Genomic DNA, 22,113 nt, shown 5'->3' with positions numbered 1-22,113 from the left:
TTCAGCAGCCCCACTCCCACCCCCAGGGGGCGCCTCACCTCCCCCCAGGCTGCGGGTAGGGGCTCCACTGGAGGGTAGTACTTGGGCACGTCCCAGGCCACCGCCGCCATGAACCACTTGAAGTCCTTGCACTTGAGCTGTCTGCGCAGCTCCTTCTGGGCGGAGAGGTCCCCCGTGGACAGGTGCCTGTACTCCGGGCGCCGCTGGTAAATGTACTCGGCAAACTCATCCATCCAGGTCTCCGCCACCCGCTTCAGGTTCTGTGCAGCAGAAAAGAGGGTCAGTTATTGGCTTGTGCCCGCAAAGGCGGATTTTAGTTGCCCTCCAAATGGACAAAAAAAAAAAAAGAAAAGAAATCAGACAACCTCAGGCAGCTCTCGTTAGGAGTTTTCCTAACTGCGAGGGGTGTGAGATGATTAGCCCGAGGCCTTGCGCACATTTCTGCTTCTGACACGGGGTCCAACTGCCAATTAGAGAATTCATCAGAGCCAGTAAAAAAAAAAAAACAAACCCAGCTTGCAATCCTCTCTGCTTTCTCGTCCCTCCTGTTATTTCACGGTGACAAATTCTTTGTTTTTCACGTAGAACTACAGGAGCTGGGCCTGGAGCTGATGACATCGTTCTTAGGCATCAAATTGCTTAAACCCTTTCGAGGAACAGTGAGGGAGCTTGGAAAGAATGAGGGCAAACAAGCTGTTATTCTCCCAGTTACAGCGAGAGAGCCCAGTGTTACTCAATTCAAGACTTTGTGTTCTGGTGACGCTGTGTGCCACCAGATGCCCAGGAGAATTTAGCAATTCACTGCACGGTGAAGTCGGGCTAAGGAGCACCAGGGGGCCAGTCTTCTCTGCAGTTGGAGCCATGGGGGGAGGGGGCAGGGAGACACGCACGCTCCTTAGGGGCAAGGAGTGTGGGTGTTGAGGGTAGGAAGCTCAGCCCTTTCCCCAGCTTTGAGACTGAGCGAGTAACTTACACACTCTGGGCCTCAGATTCCTCGCCTGAAGAAGGTCCACATAGCAGTATGTCCCTCCATCAGGGGAGTGGTTGTAAGGTTAAGTAAAGTAACACCTGTCAGGGGCTTCGACTAGTACCTGGCTTACAATAGGCACTATGGCTATTAGAGCTATTGTACCTAGTAGAATAATAATAGCGCAGCATTGGAAGACAGAACGCCTGGGTGTGGGGCTTGGCCGTGGGCGAAATGACTTGTTCTGTGGTCTTGGAGAAGGGCCGTGGCTACCATGAGGTGTCCTCTGACACTCCGTCACCCCTCGGTGCTGAGCGGTAGAGAGAACACTGCCGTGTCTGGGGCATCAGTTCTGATGCCCCAGCTTCATAGGCGGGTGTCCCACAAGCTCTAGTTCTTGTTGTTTTGTGTTCAAATTCCTTATCTTAAGCCCCCAGCTGGTGTGAATATTGACCCTTTCCAGCCTCTCATTTGCACTTAGAAGGTAAAATGAGCAGAACGGCTGGGAACTCGAATAAGACCCAGATACACCCAGATACGAGTGACTAAAGTAAAAACTAGGGGTGTTTAGGAAAATTGCTTTGTCTTAAAAATTGCTACGGAATCCTAAATAGGGCCTGAAACTGTGCCTAGAGGTCTGCTGGATTTGAAGACAGAGTCTCCAGATACCCTATTCCTAGTGGAATTGTACCCTTTTCTTTTTTCCCCATCACCCCTACCTCCAGCGTCCCCGGGGGGCCTCTCCCACCTCATCCCCCGTGGACTCCTTGGTTAGCACATGTAGGGCTCAGTTAATCAGCAAGATGCAGAGAAGACACAGTGCCATGAAGACTACTCTGATTTCTTGGTTGCCTCTGTGTTCCTTCCTTTCTAAGATTCCTGACGTGGAGAGTGTAAGGATTGTTCTCTGAGGGGTTATTATTATTTGCTATCACTGTGCTGTCTGCCATCCCACTGGCATTGCCTGGCCCAGAACACCTTCTTTTCTCTGACTCCAGTTTGCTTTGACAGATGATCAGAGTCGACGTTGTTTTGTTATAGTCTAGCCCTCGCCACAGACTCTGAGCTGCCCCATTTGTTTGGAGAAAGAAAAGGAAATGTGATATTTGGAGGTTCCTGCTCTGTCCTGGCACCGGGTACCACATGCACACGTAACGTCCAAGTATGAGTCTTCAGTATCACTTTGCCGTTTACCTTTCATTCTGACAAATGTTCGGGATGAAATGCGCTCTGTCATCATTTGTCCTTGGACAGTTTTTATGGTTAGCAACAAGGCCCAAAGATAGAATGGGAAAAAAATTGGTTGATAATATTAAAACTTTATTTGTATCCAAATTAGATTTTTGGCTGTAGTTTCAACCTTTCTCCTGTATTCCAATTATTATGTAAAGTGAAAATATTTAATTTTCACCTACGTTGTGCTTCTCTCATAAACAAAAATGAATAAAGGTAAGAAAATAGCAAAAAGCAGAGGCAAAGAGCAGAGGTAAATTACCCAGGAATAATGAGAAAGTGATTTATTAAGTGGAGACATGCCTTAAAATTTTTGATAGCTTGCAAGAAAGATTTGTCACTAAGAAATCTATTTGACTTGGGTAAATAAGCACTTTTAGACTATAAATGCTGTGAAGTTAGGGATAGATAGTGTTTTGGGTTTTGTTTTAAATTGAAAGGCCCTAGCACATGTGTGTGCTCATCTGGGCATGCTGATTGTGGAGTTAAGAAAAGACCATTTATAAAATGAATATGAAGAAATTCCTAGCGTGTGCATGTATCTATTGATAAAGGCACAGAAATAAAAACAATATTTTAAAAAGCACTGTTGCTAAAGGGTAGATATTTGTTGCTTTGGGTTTTTGAAATAGAAATAGGAATTATTGTGAAAACTCAAAGAGGAACTGACCAGTTCAGATGCGTTCAATTGGAAATGACTGCAAGGGTCAGGATGAATGTTTGCCAGAATAGATGACGTGAATAAGTGAAAGAGGCAGGAGATGGCAAGTTGGAAGATTGTCAGCAACATCAGGGAAGCTGCAGGGTAGTTAACCTGGGAACCAAGCAGGTAGCTTTTGCCTTATCACGTCCTGTTCAAATCGAAATACTTGACTGAAGGTTAGGTTTTCTGATTTCCCAAACGCTCCAAGGAAAGCAGGAAGATCATAGACATACTCCAGGGATAATGAATGTCAAATCATCGAGCCCTTTTGCGGTAGCTTTCAGGAGATGGGGAAAGAGAACCAGCACAATAATTGCAAAAACTAACTGCCAGTGTCTCTCCAGCGAGGAGTGTTACATGAACATTTTGACATACATGTGAATCCTGACCGTTTTAATGTTCTGATGACTCATCAGACATCCTCCACTGCAGATGCTCTGTTCTCTGAATGGAGTTTGCCTCCAGGAGGAAACTTTCTGAAGTGTCAATTATTATAGTCAAGGGACAGTCTAGAGCAGTCCAGGCGACTGGCCAAATAATATCATTCTGAAGGCATTGTTCCAGAAATAACAATACACTATGTGAATCTGCCACTGTCATTATGTATCAGTACTTAGTTTTGGGGAAACCATTGGAACCTCAGCTGAGAAATGCTATAAGCAGTTGCAAGAAGCATTTCATTGGTCTTTCATAGATTGTAGAATAAATCCACCCACTGCAGGAAATAGAACAATCACATACAGGAACACATGTACCTATACACTCAAATACATGGAGGTGACAGGGTAGGAGCAAAGCAGTATTTCTCACTTAAACAGTCATCGCTGGGTGCACAGGAACAGAATCGTGAAACTGACCTCCCAATAACACATCTTGCCCGAGATGGTAACAAAGAGAAAAGGAAATCAATCTGAGTTGGCCCATCTCTCCTGAGATTGAATAAACGTTGGTGATGGTGCTAAGATGTTAATAATTAGTTATGAAGAGGAAAGAAAGAAGGAAGTACGGACACTGGGAGATCTATACATGCAATCATTCTTTCCCCAACTATCAGGAGTTGGGTATAAAAGTTGCCTTATATATGTGGAGCTAGGTGTTAGCTGGGATTCCTGGTTTTTGAGACTTAAATGAAACTGCATTAACCCCAAATGACACATTCCTGTCTTCCTTAAGATTTGTGTGGCTTCCCAGGGATGTGGGTTCACACGTTCATCCTTCACTTCGATGTCCTGTTCGGGGATCGTTCCTTCTTTCCTGCTGGCATCCTGCCCGGCCTTGCTCGCTACCTCGGTCATGCCGAGCTGAGTGGGTCACACACCCACTGTTCCTCACCTCTCGAACACGTCTCGGGTAGATCAGCGAGGCCTAGACTTGGAAGATGTGAGGGCAGTGGCAGAGACGAAGCTGATTTCAGGAAGATGGAAGCTCTGACTTCCTTCATATTCTTTAGCTCCTGTAGAGAATTTCTGCCTGGACAAAATTTCCTCCCTGTCCTTTGGCCTCCTGACATGTGCTGCCCTCAGAATTTCCCTCTTATGCCTCTTCTGCAGGGCTGTACCAGAATATGTCATTCCTTCTTCCTTTTCATGCCGAGTAAGTCAGCTTTCTCACTATCTGTCTCTGCTTCTCCTGGCCAGACGCTGAGGCTTACCTTTCCATAACCAACAAGTCCTTTCCAGGTGTTTTGCTAAACAAAGGTCATTCCCCTAAAAGAAATTAAACAGCTGGTTCTTGAATTACGGCCACCCAACTTTTGGTCGCATACTGGTTGGTTGCCTGCTGTTGAAGACATTCCACAGTAGGTCCCTAACTGTCCTCTCCAGTTTTATTCTCCTCCACGGAACTCTGCTCAGGAGATCTGCTCTGGTCATTGCCACTCCTTGTTAATGAAACAAGGAGGCCACTGGACTGAGGTGGCTCAAATGCCTTGCTGGCCTGTGTAAGCAAACCGAAATGTAGTTTGTAAACGCCTCCAGGTTACAAGATCAAAACCTAAGGCCAGGGGCTTCCCAGGTTGCACAGTGGTTAAGAATCTGCCTGCCAGTGCAGGGGACACAGGTTCGAGCCCTGGTCCGGGAAGATCCCACATGCCGCGGAGCAACTAGGCCCGTGTGCCATAACTACTGAGCCTGCACTCTAGAGCCCGCGAGACACAGCTACTGAGCCCGCGTGCCACAACCACTGAATCCCGCGTGCCTAGAGCCCGTGCTCTGCAACAAGAGAAGCCACTGCAGTGAGAAGCCCACGCACCACAATGAAGAGTAGCCCCTGCTCGCCACAACTAGAGAAAGCCCACGTGCAACAACGAAGACCCAACGCAGCCAAAAATAAATAAATTAAAAAAACAAAACAAAAAACCTAAGGCCAGCCCATCACAACCAGCCAACCAGCTTTCAGCTACAGCCCATCAATGATTTCCTTCCTTTGCTTCTGCTTTTTCTCTGATCCGTGTAAGTCTTTCCCCAGCTCCTGTGGGTGGAGCATTTCTCACCACTTCCTGTCTGGCGCTGACTAATTTGAATTGATTTTTGCTTAGATAAACTCTTAAAAATTTTGTCTCATTTTATCTTTTTATGCAGGGAACCTACTTATACTAAAGAATTTATCCAGAATTCAAATTTAACTGGGCGCCCTGTATTTTTATTTGCTGAATCTGGCAACCCTACTCCCGACGTCCATAATAGGCATACAACATATGCTGCATGGATGTTTTTGAATTGATTAAGTGGCCGTACATGCAGAGGCTGGCATGTTTTGATGCTGTTGCCAGTATAGAGTGAATGCTTTGCTTCGGTGGAAATCATTCCAGAGAAGCTTCAAGCTCTCTGCAGAGAAGCCTGCTATGACGCACAGTTGACCTAAATATGCTTCCCGGTCCCACTGCTTTTCTGTCTCTAACGGGGGTGGGGTGTCCTGCTGGCCCTCCATCTGTGAAGCAAGCAGGGGGAGGGGGGCAGCCACGGGCTCATGACAACATGAGTGCTAATGGGTAGCTAGAGGTGAGGGTGCCACGTGGCTGGAACTGACAATTTATGGCTCACTGTTGGTTGAACTCAGTCTGAAAATAAGTAGGTGAAGACCTCTGTCCCTGCACGTCTGGGCTGAGCTCCATCCCGGCTCCTAGCGTAGTGTGGACAAAGGGGAGGTGGGGGAGAGGCTTCAGTCCCATTCAAGGTGGGTCCAAGAGGTTTTCACCCGCTAGGGTTGTACCCAGCATGGGACTTCTGTAACAGAGGAAGGTAGCTCCTGTGGCTGAGGAATACATTTATTTTCTGGTGTAGGAAACAAATGAAGGATTTCTCTATTTCTGTGTTTTCAAAAGCTGCAGACCTTTGTACTTCTTGAATGACAAATGAAGTAAAAATTGTTGTGCTGAGCACCTCTGTGCACGTGACATTGAGAGCCTCCTCTGTTTTTATGTCACCCCCTGTGGTTCCTTGTGTAACAACAAGCCCCCCCTCTTCAACCCAAAGTGGTATTAACGTCTCCCTTCTCTGTGTTGCCCAAATAATTATTAACTCACTTAACACATTCACCCCTGTAGTAGAGATCTTTAGAATTCAAGTCATTTTCAGTGCATTCTCCAGTGCTACATCTTTCCTTAATTCTAATACTCATCGGGTCTTTGAATTGATATTTTACCAGGAACACTTCATCACTTTGCTACCTCAGTCATAAGAACAGATTTCAGCTTTGACTGATCGTCTTCATCATAAAGCATGAAGAAGGTAGATATTTCTATTATCTGAGAGCTGAGTGGGTCATTCTCGTGCATGTGAACTACCTGGGCCACCTCACCTCAGTCGTGTGTTTCTGCTTCTTTGTGGCGGGTGCAATCCTACGTGCCCACTGGTGTGACCCCAATGCACACGTTGCGCTTGAGTCAATGTTAAGCTATTGTATTAAGGTGGCTTGAGTAATAGATTTCTCTTTCTTCAGCTGTCATTTTTTCCGGTGGTTTTTCCAGAAACTTCTGATAACCAGCAAAGCCAGTCTCACCAGCAAGGTGTGTATTTGTCAGAGTCACTTCTCCAGCAAGGAATCGCGCCACTCTCCCATGACTCTGAAACTTCTGCTTTGATTGAAATGCATTTCTTTTCTCCTCTTTGCAGCTTAAGAGCACTTCAGTAGCTCCTGAGTCCCGCCCCAAAGCCCTCTTATCACTGATGATGTGATACATGTCATCATGGCTACAGCTCAAATGAGGATCTTTTTCAGAGAGCCTCAACTCAATTATTTACCCCAGCGCTATTTTTCTCTGATCTAGAGACTCTTTGAAGTCAGTGGGATGTCTTCAGCATGAGGAGAGGATGGCTAATCTAGTCCTAAAAAGAGGCTTCTCTGACAGGCAATTTCCTCTCTCTTCTTCCCCAGGGCTGTGCAGGCTGTCTGCAAGTGGTTACATGCTCTTGGCTGTTTTGATATAATTTAATTATATCTCTATTATATTTTTTGGCCGAATATTTTGGATATTTATGGTAGTGTTTCTGATAGCATTTGATGTAGGCTTTAGATATAGAACAAACAAAAAATAACTCCCCAAATTATTTAACTACATATCTTATTAAAAATGCACGTAAACCTAATTTAAAAATGGTTTTATTGAGGAATAATTGACAGGCAATAAACTACCTGTGTTTAAAGTGTACAATTTGGTATACTTTGACATGTGTGTGTATTACTGAAACCATCATTGCAATCAAGATAACGAACATATCCATCACCTCCAATCATTTCCATATGCCTCTTTGAAATCTCTCTTCCCATCTCCTTTCTTGGGCACTTCTACCATCCCCAGGCAATCACTGATCTATTAAAATTTTTTTTGATTAAGACTTTATGTCTTCAGAGCAGTTTTTGGTTCACAGGAAAGTTGAGGGGCAGGGGCAGAGATTTCCCACATGTGCCCTGCCCCCAGAGACGCATAGCCTCTCCCACTATCCATATCCCCACAGAGTGGGGCATGTATTACAGGAACACACTATAATCACACAAAGTCCACAGTTTACATTAAGGGTCACTCTTGGTGTTATACACTGATCTACTTTTCATCACTATAATTTGGTTTGCATTTTCTAGAATTTTAAATATAATCATAAAATACGTGCTTTTTGTCTGGCTTCTTTCACCAAGTGTGATTATTTTGAGGTTCACCCACGTAGTTGCGTGTACTACTTTTTATTATATTTTATAGACTACATATGGATAGACCACAATTTGTTTATCCATTTATGTGTTGATGGGCAACACAGAAATACAAAAGATCATAAGAGACTACTATGAAAAATTATATGCCAGCAAATTGGACAACCTAGAATAAACTGATAAATTTCTAGAAATGTATAATCTACCAACACTGAACCATGATGAAATAGAAAATCTGAACAGACTGATTACTAGTAAGGAGATGGAACGGGTAATCAAAAACATTCCAACAAGCAAAAGTCCAGGACCAGTGGCTTCACTGGTGAATTCCACCAATTATTCAAAGAAGAATTGGTACCAATTTTTCTCAAACTCGCCCAAAAAATAGAAAGGAACTCTTCCAAACTCATTTTACGAGGCCAGCATTACCCCGATACCAAAACCAGACAAGGATGCCACAGGAAAAGAAGAATTACAGACTGACATCCCTGATGAACATAGATGCAAAATTCCTCAACAAAATATTAGCAAACCAAAATCAGTAATACAGTCAAAGGATCATATACCATGATCAAATGGGATTTGTTCCAGGAATGCAGGGATCGTTCAACATTTGCAAATTGTCAGTGTGATACACCACATAACAAAATAAAGGATAAAAAAATCATATGATCATCTCAATAGATGCAGAAAAAGAATTTGATAAATTTAACATACACTTATAATAAAGCCTCTCAGCAAAGTGGGTATAAAGGGAATGTTCCTCAACATAATAAAGGCTATATATGACAAGCCCACAGCCAATATCATACTCAACAGTGAAAAGCTGAAAGGATTTCTTTTAAGATCAGGAGCAAGACAAGGATTCCCACTCTCATCACTTTTATTCGACATAGTATTGGAAGTGCTAGCCACAGCAATTAGATAAGGAAAAGAAATCCAGATTGGAAAGGAAGAAGTAAAACTGTCACTATTTGCAGATGACATGATACTACATATATAAAATCCTGAAGACTCAATTAAAAAACTGTTCGAACTAATACACAAATTCAGTAAAGTTGCAGGATACAAAATCAATACACAAAAGTCTGTTGCATTTCTATACACTAATAATGACCTATCAGAAAGAGAAATTTAAAAAGAATCTCATTTACAATTGCATCAAAAGAATAAAATACCTAGGAATAAATTTAACCAAGACCTGCATGTCGAAAACTGTAAGATATTAATGAAAGAAACTGAAGAAGACACAAATAAATGGACAGATATTCCATTCTCTTGGATTGGAAGAATTTAACAAACGTAATTCTGAAATATTGCAGGTTTGGTCCAGACCACCACAAAGAAGCAACTATCACAATAAAATGAGTCACATGAATTTTTTGATTTCTCAGTTCATATAAAAGTTATGTTTACACTATACTATAGTGTAAAGTTATTATTTACACTATAGTATATACTATACTATGCTATACTTTATACTATACCATAAAGTTATTATTTACACTATACTGTAGTCTATTAAGTGTGCAATAGCATTATGTATAAAAAACAATGTACATACCTTAATTAAAAATACTTTTTTGCTAAAAAATGCTAATCATCATCTGAGCCTTCAGCAAGTCATAACCTTTTGGCTGGTGGAGGGTCTTGCCTCGATGTTGATGGCTGCTGACTGATCAGGGCAGTGGTTGCTGAAGGCTGGGGTAGCTGTGACAGTTCCTTAAAATAAACAACAGTGGAGTCTGCCACATCGATTGACTCTTCCTTTCACAGATGATTTCTCTGTAGCATGACATGCTGTTGGATAGCATTTTACCCACAGTAGAACTTCCTTCAAAACTGGAGTCAATCTTCTCAAACCCTGCCGCTGCTTTATCAGCTGAGTTTATGTCATTTTATAAATCCTTTGTTGTCATTTCAACAATCTTCCCAGCATCTTCACCAGGAATAGATTCCATCTTAAGAAACTACTTTCTTTGCTCATCCCCAAGAAGCAATTCCTCATCCGTTCAAGTTTTATCATGAAAGTGCAGCAATTCAATCACATCTTCAGGCTCCACTTCTAATTCTAGTTGTCTTTCTATTTCTACCACATCTCCCCCTACTTCCTCCGCTGAAGTCTTGAACCCCTCAAAGTCATCCCTGAAGGTTGGAATCAACTTCTTTCAAACTCCTTTTTAATACTGATATTTTGACCTCTTCCCATGAATCATGAATGTTCTTAATGGCAACTAGAATGGTGAATTCTTTCCAGAAAGTTTTCCATTTACTTTGCCCAGATCTATCAGAGGAATCACCATCTATGGCAGCTATAGCCTTAGGAAATGTTTTTCTTAAATAATAAGACTTGAAAGTAGAAATTACTCCTTGATCCATGGGCCATAGAATGAACGTTGTGTTAGCAGGCATGAAAACAACATTAATCTCATTGTTCGTCTCCATCAGAGCTCTTGGATGACCAGGTGCATTGTCAATGAGCAATAATATTTTAAAAAGCATCTTTTTCTTGAGCAGCAGGTCTCAACAGTGGGCTTAAAATATTCAGTAAACCATGTTGTAAACAGAGGTGCTCTCTTTTTATCTTTCATAGTTTCTGTGGGTCAGGAACTTGGGAGTGGTTTGGCTAGGCAATGTGGCTTGTATTTCTCATGAGTTTCAGTTGGATTTTGGCTGACGAACCAGTCATCTTAAGCCTCAAAGGGGGCTGGAAGATCTTCCAAAGTGGCTCCCTCACGTGTCTGGCAAACCGGTGCTTGCTATTGGTAGGAGGACTCAGTTTCCTCCATATGGGCCTCTTTACAGGGCTGCGTGAGTTTCCATGTCATGACATGGTGGCAGGCTTCCCCCAAAACCAGCCATCCAAGAGATCAAGGTGGAAGCTGCAATGCCTTTTATGACCTAGCCTCAGAAGCAAAAACAGGATGATAGCGCAAAAAAAAACACATGCTTTCTGTTTTGTTTTGTCTTATTTTTCTCATCCCTTAAGACCATATTTGACTGAGATTGAGGGTCAGAACATGATGGAATTATTTTTCATGACCTAAAAAGAAATTATGAGAAAGTGGAGATAACCAGTTGTTGTGGGAATTGTTGAAGGGATCCCGATAGAAAGAGAGGTCTCTGTGTTCCAGTGAGGACGCATGGCCCACAGCTAGATGATGGCCAGCCTGTCCGAGTCTATCCAGGACCCAAACAAGTTCTGGCACGTTGAGGACCGAAGCGCTGGTTCCTCCAGAGGCAACACCACAAGCTAGAAGTTGATGCTGTTACTGGGAATGATGGTGGTGGTGTGGCTTCTCCAATGACTTTACAGTGGGGGGGGGGGTGGGCAGAGGCAAGCGGGAGCGCAAGGCAGAGGGCAGATCTTGCGCGATGCAGAGTGGGGACTTCCTCTGACAAACAGGTATGTGAGCACGCAGAGGAAGACTCTGGGGGCGTCTAGAGACACCTGGGGATGATCGGAAGGGCGTTCACCTGGCAGTCAAGCCCATGGTGTCTCCTGCTGTCACAACCTGAGTGCAGAGGACAGTGTGATCTCATTTGTGGATGATGATTATTGATACATTTGCTATATATATCGCATATCATGTACATATGTCACAACCAGCATCTTCTAACCATCAGCCAAGGAGAATATCTAGTGTTTTGTTCCTCCACAAGAACACACACAGCAAGCAGTCCAACAAATTGTGATGGAACTAAATGGTGCTGAAGCATTGTTCTATCTGTTATTAGAAGACCCTGTTTTAGTTTCCATACTTTCAAAAAAGGCAAAAAAAAAATCTTTATGTTTTTAACAGCTCACACAGGGTTCTTAAGTTGAAAACTACATCTGTTCAAAGTTTAGGCAATCTGTGAAATTTTATTTTTATAAACCATTTTCAAAATTAGAACACCAAGAGCATCCGGACACCACAAAGCCGCGCATTGGTTTCTGACCATTTCTCAGTTTATAGAGTAGCAAGTGGAACTGTTTTCTCCACCTCAAATGACATTAGAAAGGAAACGTGCTTGGGCTGGAATTGTAGTTGGAGATGGAATTCTTGCCATGAACTAATAAACAACTGGAAACAAGGGTGATTAGAATGGAAATGACACAGCAGAGGCCTCCAGCAGCGTCACTCTGCATTTACACATCTCAGGGTAAGAAGCTAATTCCCCTGAATGGGTCCCTCTCAGCCAGGAGCTCCTGCGATTTCATCGTCCAGTTGAGGTCCCAAAAGGCAGAGTCATAAAGCAGCCAGGGCTACTCCCTCTTGCAAGAGTTGCATTTTTGGTTATGGAGATTATGACAGACTTGTGGGAGTTTTGGCGAAAAGTACGTAGAGGAAATAAGAAGAAGACCAAACTAAAAGTTAGTTTTGAGAAGCTTGGTGGGAAATTGCTGAATTTTAAAGTAATGTTTTCTTTACCTCGCGTATTTTGTTCACGAAACTTTCAAATGGTAAGAGACTGTACCCGTCAGTGATTTGCTACTTCACTTTCTTTTTCGGTGTCTATGTTTGGTATGAAAATTCTATGCTTTACCTCCATATTGTTTAAGCATTTTACAGACAAAGTGTGATTCTGTTGTTTTTTGTTAAATGAACAGCTAAAAAACGTGAATACTTAAAATTCTCAGACCATTGGGGTAGGAATTAAGGGAGCAAGTGAGGGTCAAGCCGTGGGGAACACATGTGTGTTTCACGTTTTCCCATCTCATCTCCCTAGGTCCTTGGCAGATGGAATAGTTTTACTTTTCCTTATTTTCCTCACATGCAAAACAAGAGGTAGAAAAAGGGACATCACTGAAGGTTAGTATGAGTGCTGTACAGGCAGAAACTTATCTCTAGTGGGGAATGTCTTTGGGTGAGGTGACATTCTGTTACAAAGGGGAGGCTTGATTTAACTGAAAGGTCCAATGCTCTTGGTTTAGGATATGGGGCAAGCTCTATGCATTTCCGCCTGGCACATGGTGGGCACTTGATAAATATTTATTGAAGAATTTCTGCAGCCTGAGCCTTCTTTGTGGCTAGAGATGACATTTATCTTCATAACCCACAATGGACTCATCAAATCTCAATGATTTATTGAACCATTATTGTCACATAATAAAGTTATGATTGATTTTTAGGGAGGCTAACAGGAAAAATGATGAAATATTATTTATGGAAGATGCTTGAATTTTTAAATAAAAAGTTCAATATGGAGATTCCTCAAAAAATTAAAAATAAAACTACAGTAGGATCCAGCTTATCCCTCTTCTGGGTATTTTTCCGAAGAATATGAAAACACTAATTCGAAAAAATATATGCACCCTTATGTTCATTGCAGCATTATTTACAATAGCCAAGATACAGAACAAGGTAAGTGACTATCAACAGATGAATGGATAAAAAAGATACAGTATATATACACAATGGAATATTACTTAGCCATAAAAAGATGAAATTTTGCCCTTTGTCACATGGATGGACCTTAAAGTTATTATGCTAAGTGAAACAAGACAGACAGAGATAGACAAACACTGTGTGATTTTACTCATATGTGGAATGTACAAAACAAACAGACATACAAAAAACGAAATAAATGAACAAGCCAAACCAAAGAAAAACAAACACGTAGACTCAGAGAACAGAGTAGTGGTTACAGAGGGGAAATGGGGGCAAAATGAGTAAAAGGGACCAACTGCATGGTGATTGATGAAAACTAAATTTTTGGTGGTGAGCACTGTAGTGAATACAAAAGTAGAAATATAATGCTGTACACACGAAACTTATATAATGTTGTAAATCAGTTTTACCTCAATAAAAAATAAATTTAAAAAGTTCCATCTAAATAGGAGATATTATATTTTAAAATATGGCCGGGAGGGGAAAGAAATACATGATAGCAGTAGGTGAATCATCTTTAGTTCTTGCCACGAGTACTGGACAGATTTATTGCCCTTTTGGTTACACTGTGAGGAAGAATTTGAAATAGTTATTGTTTTGAGAGGAATTGCATCTGCACAGAAGTCCTAGCCATTTATGAAAGCTGTCTTTTGGGAAGAATTCATTATCTTCTGCTCTTTGGGGGAAAGCCCATGATAGGCCACCGTGTCCCCAAACCCAAGGACAGTTTCAAACAAAGCCTCTGAATCCTGCAGCTTTCAGAGAAGTTGGACGAAGTGCTGGCTGCTGTTGGCGGCCAAGGTAGTGGTGCTGCAGCTCTATTTGCTGGGCAGCTTCGTGAGAATCAACTGATTTACAGTCACGAGGGGGGAGAGGTCACTTTGTGGGAGAGTCGATTTCCCATTCATCACCACACTTGATTGCCTTCTTGGCGATTTCATTTTCTGACATCAAACTAGTCCTTTTGGTTTTGTTCATGCTTTCCCTCAACTGATATATTTTTCTGAGATAAACAAGGGACATATCTGCATATGTCAGATATTATTTTCTGTTGCATCTACTCCAGGCAGGGTAGCCGACACCATGTTGCACAGTGAGGATCACTCGCTGATCGACTTGGGGTGGTCTGGCTTCGACTGGGAAGCCCTCCTCCCCCTCCTCCTCCCCCCTCCCCCCCTCCTCCCCCTCCTCCCCTCCCCTCCCCCTCCTCCCCTCCCCCTCCCCCTCCTCCCCTCCCCCTCCCCTCCCCCCCTCCCCCTCCCCTCCCCCCTCCCCTCCTCCTCCCCCTCCTCCTCCCCCTCCTCCTCCCCTCCTCCTCCCCCCTCCTCCTCCCCCTCCTCCTCCCCCCTCCTCCTCCCCTCCTCCTCCCCCTCCTCCTCCCCCTCCTCCTCCCCCTCCCCCTCCCCTCCTCCTCCCCCTCCCCCTCCCCCTCCCCCTCCTTGATCCCCCTCCTCCTCCCCCTCCTCCCCCTCCCCCTCCTCCTCCCCCCTCCTCTCCCCTCCCCTTCCCCCCCTCCTCCTCCCTCCCCTTCTTCTACCCCCACCAACTCCGAGGGTCTGAGATGATCTATGGGGTCAGCAGGGCTGGATGTCCCCAGGGATGTGACACTGGGAGAAAGGCATCTTGGGACATACATTAGGAAGTCATTTCACAGCTGACAGAGGCAAAGCAACTCTTGTCCCTCAGACCTCAGATTGCACCTTTGTGCCCACGAAGCACAATAACCATAGGAAATCTTCAAAGGTCACCGTATTCTGCTAAGAAACCCTAAGTAAATATATAAAGTCAAAATATCTGTAATGTGCATGTGGATCACAGTGTAGTCTATAGGATCCTTAAATATCATTTGTTAATATAGAACATATATCACTATGTATGTGAAATTATGCTATATGTTATTCAGGAGACCTGCTTTCTCTTCTGTTAAATCATAATGCCAACCATACCATTATAATCTCTGTACAGAAGTTTATAAGTAAACTAGGTAAGATACAGATCTCATTCCATAGTGAGTCTGTTGGTTTTTACTTAACTCTTCTCACCCTCATGACGTTCTGATTGTCATATACAGATTGTGGGGGTGCGTGGATTTACTGTCACAGTTGGCGCCGTTAGTTATGAGAAGTTAAGATTTGTGCTTAACTTGTTCAGCATTTATACTTCCACAGTGCCTGGCATGGGATTTTTTTTTTTTTTTTCAAAAATGAAAATTGATTAGTAAAGAAAATCTGGCAAAATCTGGCTTTTGTGGGCTCTCAGAATTCTGCACGGCAAGTCCATGCACGTCTCCCAGGTCTGGCTCTCCCTGAGCCTGTGTGCAGGCTTATGACCTTATGACCCAGCTTATCTAAGTCCAGCCTCAGCATCCGTCCCTTCCTCTCGTCCCTGTATCTGTACCTTAGTGTCTCAGATGCGGCGATGAAAACTTTGCAGTCACATCTGACCTCTCTATCCTTGCGCAGGGTGGCAAATCAATGAAAATCTCCCGGGAAGTTTTCTTTACAGATGCTTCTTGCATTCAAAATGTTACTTTCTTTAGTCTTTCTCTGCTTTAATATTTACCTGTTGGTTGATCTTTCCATTTTACCCGTTCTACTTTTACCCTGGCACTTCCTGTTCAAAGCCCCCGAGTGCTTCCCTGCAGTGGGTAAGGGAAAGGTATGCACCTTGGTCTGCATTCTGGCTCCACTGCACCGTCCCAGTTTGACTGCGGCAGCCCAAACGCAGTCCTTTGTCGCTCTCTGTGCTCGCTCGTTCCTACCTGGCCCTCTTCTCCTGTTGGGGCTCCCCCAGGACTCCCAGCCACGCCAGTTTGTTGCGAGCATTGGACAGACACAGTCCCAGCTCTGCTCGCGGGACGTTTCATCTCCATCCCCTTTAACAATCCATTATTATGGGGATTTGACTTTGGCTTTACAGCTCTTATCCTGAAATTTGGACAGTGGTTGCCATGACATGCAAGATGAAATTTAAAAAAGAACAGTTATCGATCTTACGTCAATGGCAGAACACAGTATACAATCCCCCAGTTTGGGCATCCCTTACAGACTCAGGGTGAGGGTCGGGTCCCGCTTTGTCTCCTGTGCAGCCGAGGAAGCCTCCAGGACCCCACCCACGGTCTGCAGGGCTGTCCTGCTCTGCAAGGGGCCCTCCTGGGGACACGCCCCGGCCACGTGTTCCGAGGGGACCACATCGTGCTGCGTCAGCTGGTGTGTTTAGCCGTGGGGTGGCTATTCTGCGCCTCTGTTATGTCACCGGTCTCAGGTCCAATGGCATGATTGCCCCAAACACACTGGCATTCACAGGGAAGTCTGAGGTGCCCGAAATGGCTTCTGCAGAGCGCGTGGCTCATGACACAGCCTGTCGCAGTGAAGGGTCTCCCCCCCTCTGCCACTCAGCCACTTGGCTATTCACGCCTCTGTGTAAAGGACAGTGAGTGCCATCCCAAGGAGGGGATGTCTGTTACCTCGGCCCTGGGGACTTTCTGGTCCCCCTGCAGCACTAGGGGTGGGCAGCCCTTCCCTCAGGGACTGGCCATTTGCTCCTGGTGAGAAGGTATCACAGCTGTGCCCGGTGTACTGACATTGGACCCCGAGCTAACATGGTAAAACATTTGGTTTTACTCATGACACATGGACACTCTGATTCCCTGATGAAGCTGAATTGTAGGGCACAATGTCCCAGAATTTTGCATTTTGTGGGAATTGACATAGGGAGGCTAATTTTTATTCTTGCCAAATAAGGGCATTAATAAAAATCTACCATCTCCTAGTCTGTCATAAGAGGAAAAAAAAAAGCCTAAAATTGCTGCATAAAAAGGTGTTATTAAATGGAATAGATTTAGCTTTGTGCTTCTCATTTTTCTCAGTTCACTGAGGCTAGGTGAAAAGTGGGTCAGGAACTGGTCCACCGGTTCTGAGTTTGGGAACCATGATTCTGTGAACCATGTTCATCTAACTGAAGTATCCTTGAAGGTCCTCTTTCAGTTCAGCAGCTAACGTACCCCATCCCCTCCTCTTCCCGCTACGACACGCATCTTTACAACACATTTGAACAACTATTCATATTTGCTGTCTTGGATTGTCCTCTAATGGTTTCGTGTATGGATATCTTGTCTCTTCCAGCCAGACTGTAATGCTAGGTAAATAGAAGGCACTGACTAGCCAATTATTTGAACTTATTTCTATGATACATGCTGGTTTGCTATTTAGAGGACTGCAGGCTATTCACATGTGTGTGTGTATGTGTGTGTGTGTGTGTGTGTTGTGAAAGTCAGCTGGAGTCCTCTATTTACATAGGTACATAAAAGAAGGGTGCACATTTCTGAAGAATTAAACGAGCTTTGTGATAATAAAATAAGCCTGTGGAGTTTTCTCCATCTTCCTCTCCATTTCCTGCAAGGCTGGAAGGATGAACTCCCTATTGTGTGGACCTGGCCCTGCATTTGAGCATCTGTAAAGTCTCCTCATTTTTGATGATTCAGTGATAATGCAGGGTGTAGCAGGTAGTTGAGATTCTCCCACAAAATATCAGAATTGTTTTTCATTTTAATACGCTTTTTTATTTTAAAAAATCATAAAATGTTTCTTAGAGTGACAGCTGAGCCTCAATATTTAGGACTTTCTGATTGCTCTAGCAGTTTAGAAAAAAAATAAAAAGGAGCCCTCAAGTAAAATTTAAGTGGAAAAGATTAAAATTCAGAATTATGGACTTTTTTTCATTTGAATAAATCCTCACTCTTTGCTGGAAATTTTATGTGCCAGCCCGTTTCCCTATACTTGACAGTCTTTGAAGAAGGACTTAATTTCTTTCTTCGAAGTATATGAACAGAGTTATTTTTTGAAGATCCGCACAACTGCCTCCCACCCCCCAGCTTCTAGACTCTATTTTTGGCTGCAAACCAAGCACACACACCACCCATCTTGCAAATAAAAGATTCAGTTTGGGACACAAGCGTGGAGCGTATGAGTGAGTGAAATGGACAAACGACGGAACATCATTATCTTTCGGATATTTTAAACTGCTACTACTTACAATATCCACACAGCTGATTTATGGTATGTGCTCAAAACTGTTCAGTCATTTCCCTTTTTGGGAGTTCATGAGTTTTCAGATTCAGATGTATTAAGTCTTCTGCCTCAATTAAATCATATTTCCTTACCCCCAATGCAGCTCTTTAATCACTTTGTGATTTTGTGATTGGTTTCTTTTCTTCAAATAATATGTTTTTCTAACAACTTAATGGAGTGTTATTAACGTCTGATTACTCTTTTGAGGAGGGAGGAACAATGTGACTACCTCCCTTCAAGGTGCATGTAATGTATCTTCATTACTATTAACTCAGAATGCTGTAAGAGAGATTATGGTGTGCCTAAGAAAACAAAGAAAACGGACATCATTGACAAATAATCTCAGAAAGGGAATAAGGCAGAATCCTCCTTCCCCAAAAATAACTCACTATAAATGAGAATTTTATTATACTTCATTAAAATGTTTACATGTTAGTAAGACCTTAGACCTGCGGCATTTTCTTGTGTTAGTTTTTCCTGACTCATTAATTCTTTCAACATATCTTGATGAGTGACACGGACCCTTGTTCTAGGTGCCGGGAGAATAGTAGCAAATAATTCCGAGAAAAACTCTGCCTTTGTGGGATTGATACTCTCATGAATCCGGATGAACTAGTTTATATGTTTTTAAAAGCTTGTTGTGTGAGCTTACTGAACTTTATATAAAAGACTTGATTATATATTGCAGCCTTATTAGTAAAAGAACAAACATGAATCATTTGGGATTAGATTCTTAGGGGAACATGGTGCAGAGGGTGGTGGTGAAACACCATTTTTCTAGACCTGGGGTCTTAGCAGTAGCAGGTACAGATTATGGTGCCTGAAATTGACCGAGCGACGAAAAAAGGGACACGGAAAACGGGAATTGTCAGGATTGTTTCCAGAAGGTATCATGACCATGTTCTCCCAAACATTGTAAAAGGCAGAAGAGAAAACATCCTTGCGTCTGGTCTAAGATAAAGGTTTTACTCAAAACAATATCTAAAAAAAAAAATCTTGGACTTGACCAGTTTTGGAATTTTGAGGATGGGGTAAAATTTTAGGCAGATCTGGCCCTGGTTACGAATGAGAGGAAGGCAGAGTTTGGGAGACACCTCTCTCCATCCCGTTTACCCTGTTCTCCATCTGACTTATCGTGTTACACTCCCTGTGAGGGGTCCATTCTGAAGACCTGGGATTAAACTCCAACTTTGCTAATTGTCACTCGTGCACGTGAAAGAGCCACCTTGCTAAACCTCAGTTTTCTCATCTACAAAATAAAGATAAGAATATTAAGCTCCGAAAGTATAGATGAAGACTAAATATAATATGTAAATATAATAATATATAAATATAATGTATGTGCAAATGCTTCGATACAATTAATAACAAGACTTAGCATCATAACTAATACTTCCTTAAGGAATGGAAATAAAACTCTGAGAAACACAGGAACCTCTACATTAAAAGCCTGCCAAATGGAATGGCCAAGCTGTGGATTTGTATGTTGATCAGACGGTGCCTTAGATTAAACCACGCGTGAGGCTTCACATTTTGCACACGGAAAACCATTTCAAACCCCACTTATTATGATCCCTGGTTACTCACTCTTGCCAGACTGGTCCCAGATGGAACTTTATAAGGGACGTACTTCCTGTAGATATGACCAACTCTAGAACATGGAACGTCAAACATTTCTCCTCCACACATCCAAACCTAAAGAGGGGAAATTAAAAGTATAATAAAAGAGAACAGTACCTTTCATACCAAAAAACCCAAATTATTAGTAAGATTCATACAAAATCTTAAAATCTCTTAAAGTCTCTAAATCAATGATTTCTGTTTATTATCAATGGCTAACCAAGGGGAAAAAAACCACATTTAAAAAAACCTAGATTCATAGGAGTATAGAACCAAAATATTAGTTCAGTAAATCTAATTTCCATAGATAACATGTTGACGTATTTTTTATTCTAGTAGAATTTTAACACAACTATTGTAATAAACTGGTATTTAATGCTTAGACATCTTACTTATATAGATATTTGTTTTGACAGTCTTGTGAAATCATTAGAAGAAATAACATTGGAATTTGTGTCAGTTAAAAAATTTAAAGTATAAAAATGGAATTTCTAAAATAGGTGAATGAATTAAGCCACATAGGTATATCCATAATTTATCTAGATTCTGAAACTTTCAGTAGAGCTCACCTTAAGAATCAGAGTTGCATTCTAATTTCTCCCCACTCCCAATCTTTTCTTAGGTACAGAAAATAATTGGTTAGTGATGTGAACTCAAGAGATGTTAAACTCAGGGTATCTGTTAAGATGCTGTACTTATATGTAGTAACAAAAATTAATGGGTTATATTTTACCATGACTGCCCACTCAAACCATTAATCATGGTTTTATACAACAGGCTGCTTACTGTAAATGGACTAATTATCAAAACATAAATGCATAAAGGCTTCATATATGCTAGATTTTTAGCTATTTTCATTGCAAGAAAATGATTTAAAAAAAGAGTTAGATACTATAATGGTTAGTTTTATGTGTCAAAGGCTGCACCAGAGTGTCCAGATAGTTGGTCAAACATTACTCTGGATGTTTCCATGAGGGTGTTTTTTGGATGAGATTAACATTTAAATTGGTGGATTTTGAGTAAAGCAGTTTCTCTCCATGATGTGGGTGGACTTATCCAATCAGTTAAAGGTCCTTGGAGAACAAAGACTGACCTGCCTCAAGCAACAAGGAATTCTGCCAGCAGACTGCCTGCCTTCGAACTTGAAAGGCAACTCTTCCCTGCGTCTTCAGCCTGCTGGGCTACCTTGCAGATTTTGGATTTACCAAGCCTCCTCAATCCCATGAGACAATTCCGTTAAATAAATCTCTCTCCATGTATGTACGCTGTTGGTTCTGTTTCTCTGGAGAACCCTGACTGATGCAGATACACCGCTTCTTTTAAAGTGAAATATTGGAAGAGAGAAAGAGAAATGTTTATGTCTTAACTTCCATTTGCTTCCAACTTCTTTCACTAAGAGGAATGGCACCCTAAGTAAGACTGGTGAACAAACAGTGATGAATGGAATTCCAAGGGGATGGCAAATGGATTATGAAAACGATACTCAGTTGCTCTAACTCCTGAGACTTCAGGACTACTCATGGTATCAATTTCAACTTGGCTTTAGATGAAGTCGTCAGTACTGTGCATAGATCATGTAAAGCTGGGAGGGGCAGAGAACATTCTAAACTACAGTACCGACATCTGGAAAGATCCCGAGAGGCTGGAGCTATATAAGATTAAACATAAAAAGGGTAAATATAAGGACCTGTCCCCAGACCTGCAAAAATCAACTCTTCCAGAGCAGGAGAAGGTAGAAAAAGACTGAGTAGCACAAAACACATCACCAGCAAAATATGGAGAGTTTAGGGATTAAAGGTCTTGATCTATCTACCTGAAGTCTTATGCTAATTTCTGAGAAAATGCTTTATATTCCCTTGTAAAGAGAATTACCAACATGGGGAAGGGATACAAACTGTGTCTTAGAAAAAAAACAATTGGAAGAATGGAGATTCGTATTCTTGATAAGATAAAATTCAGAGAAGTGCTTTTCGAATATCTGAAGAACCTAACATTTGGTAG

At 42.4% G+C, this 22,113-nt stretch overlaps 1 protein-coding gene across 6 annotated transcripts in view; it reads right to left on the bottom strand.

Annotated features, from left to right (window-relative positions):
* The window catches only part of GALNTL6 (polypeptide N-acetylgalactosaminyltransferase like 6), a gene marked incomplete at its 3' end in the record, with an annotated part of 1,719,480 nt that overhangs the window by 60,993 nt on the left and 1,636,374 nt on the right, over positions 1-22,113 (bottom strand). For 5 of the 6 annotated variants that reach the window (XM_082402133.1, XM_082402132.1, XM_082402128.1 and 2 more), the window contains 2 exons: positions 20,080-20,187; positions 39-260 (listed from right to left, as the gene is read on the bottom strand). In XM_082402133.1, coding sequence (XP_082258259.1) covers positions 39-260; positions 20,080-20,187 — 330 coding nt within the window. The remainder of the gene's footprint in view (positions 1-38; positions 261-20,079; positions 20,188-22,113) is intronic. The other variant, XM_082402131.1, reaches the window with a different exon arrangement.

This window comes from Balaenoptera borealis (assembly GCF_965194805.1).
Source record: "Balaenoptera borealis genome assembly, chromosome: 8".
In the NCBI taxonomy this organism is placed as follows: Eukaryota; Metazoa; Chordata; class Mammalia; order Artiodactyla; family Balaenopteridae; genus Balaenoptera; species Balaenoptera borealis.
Note: the sequence above shows the minus strand (reverse complement) of the source record. Positions and strands in the feature narration are given on the sequence as shown.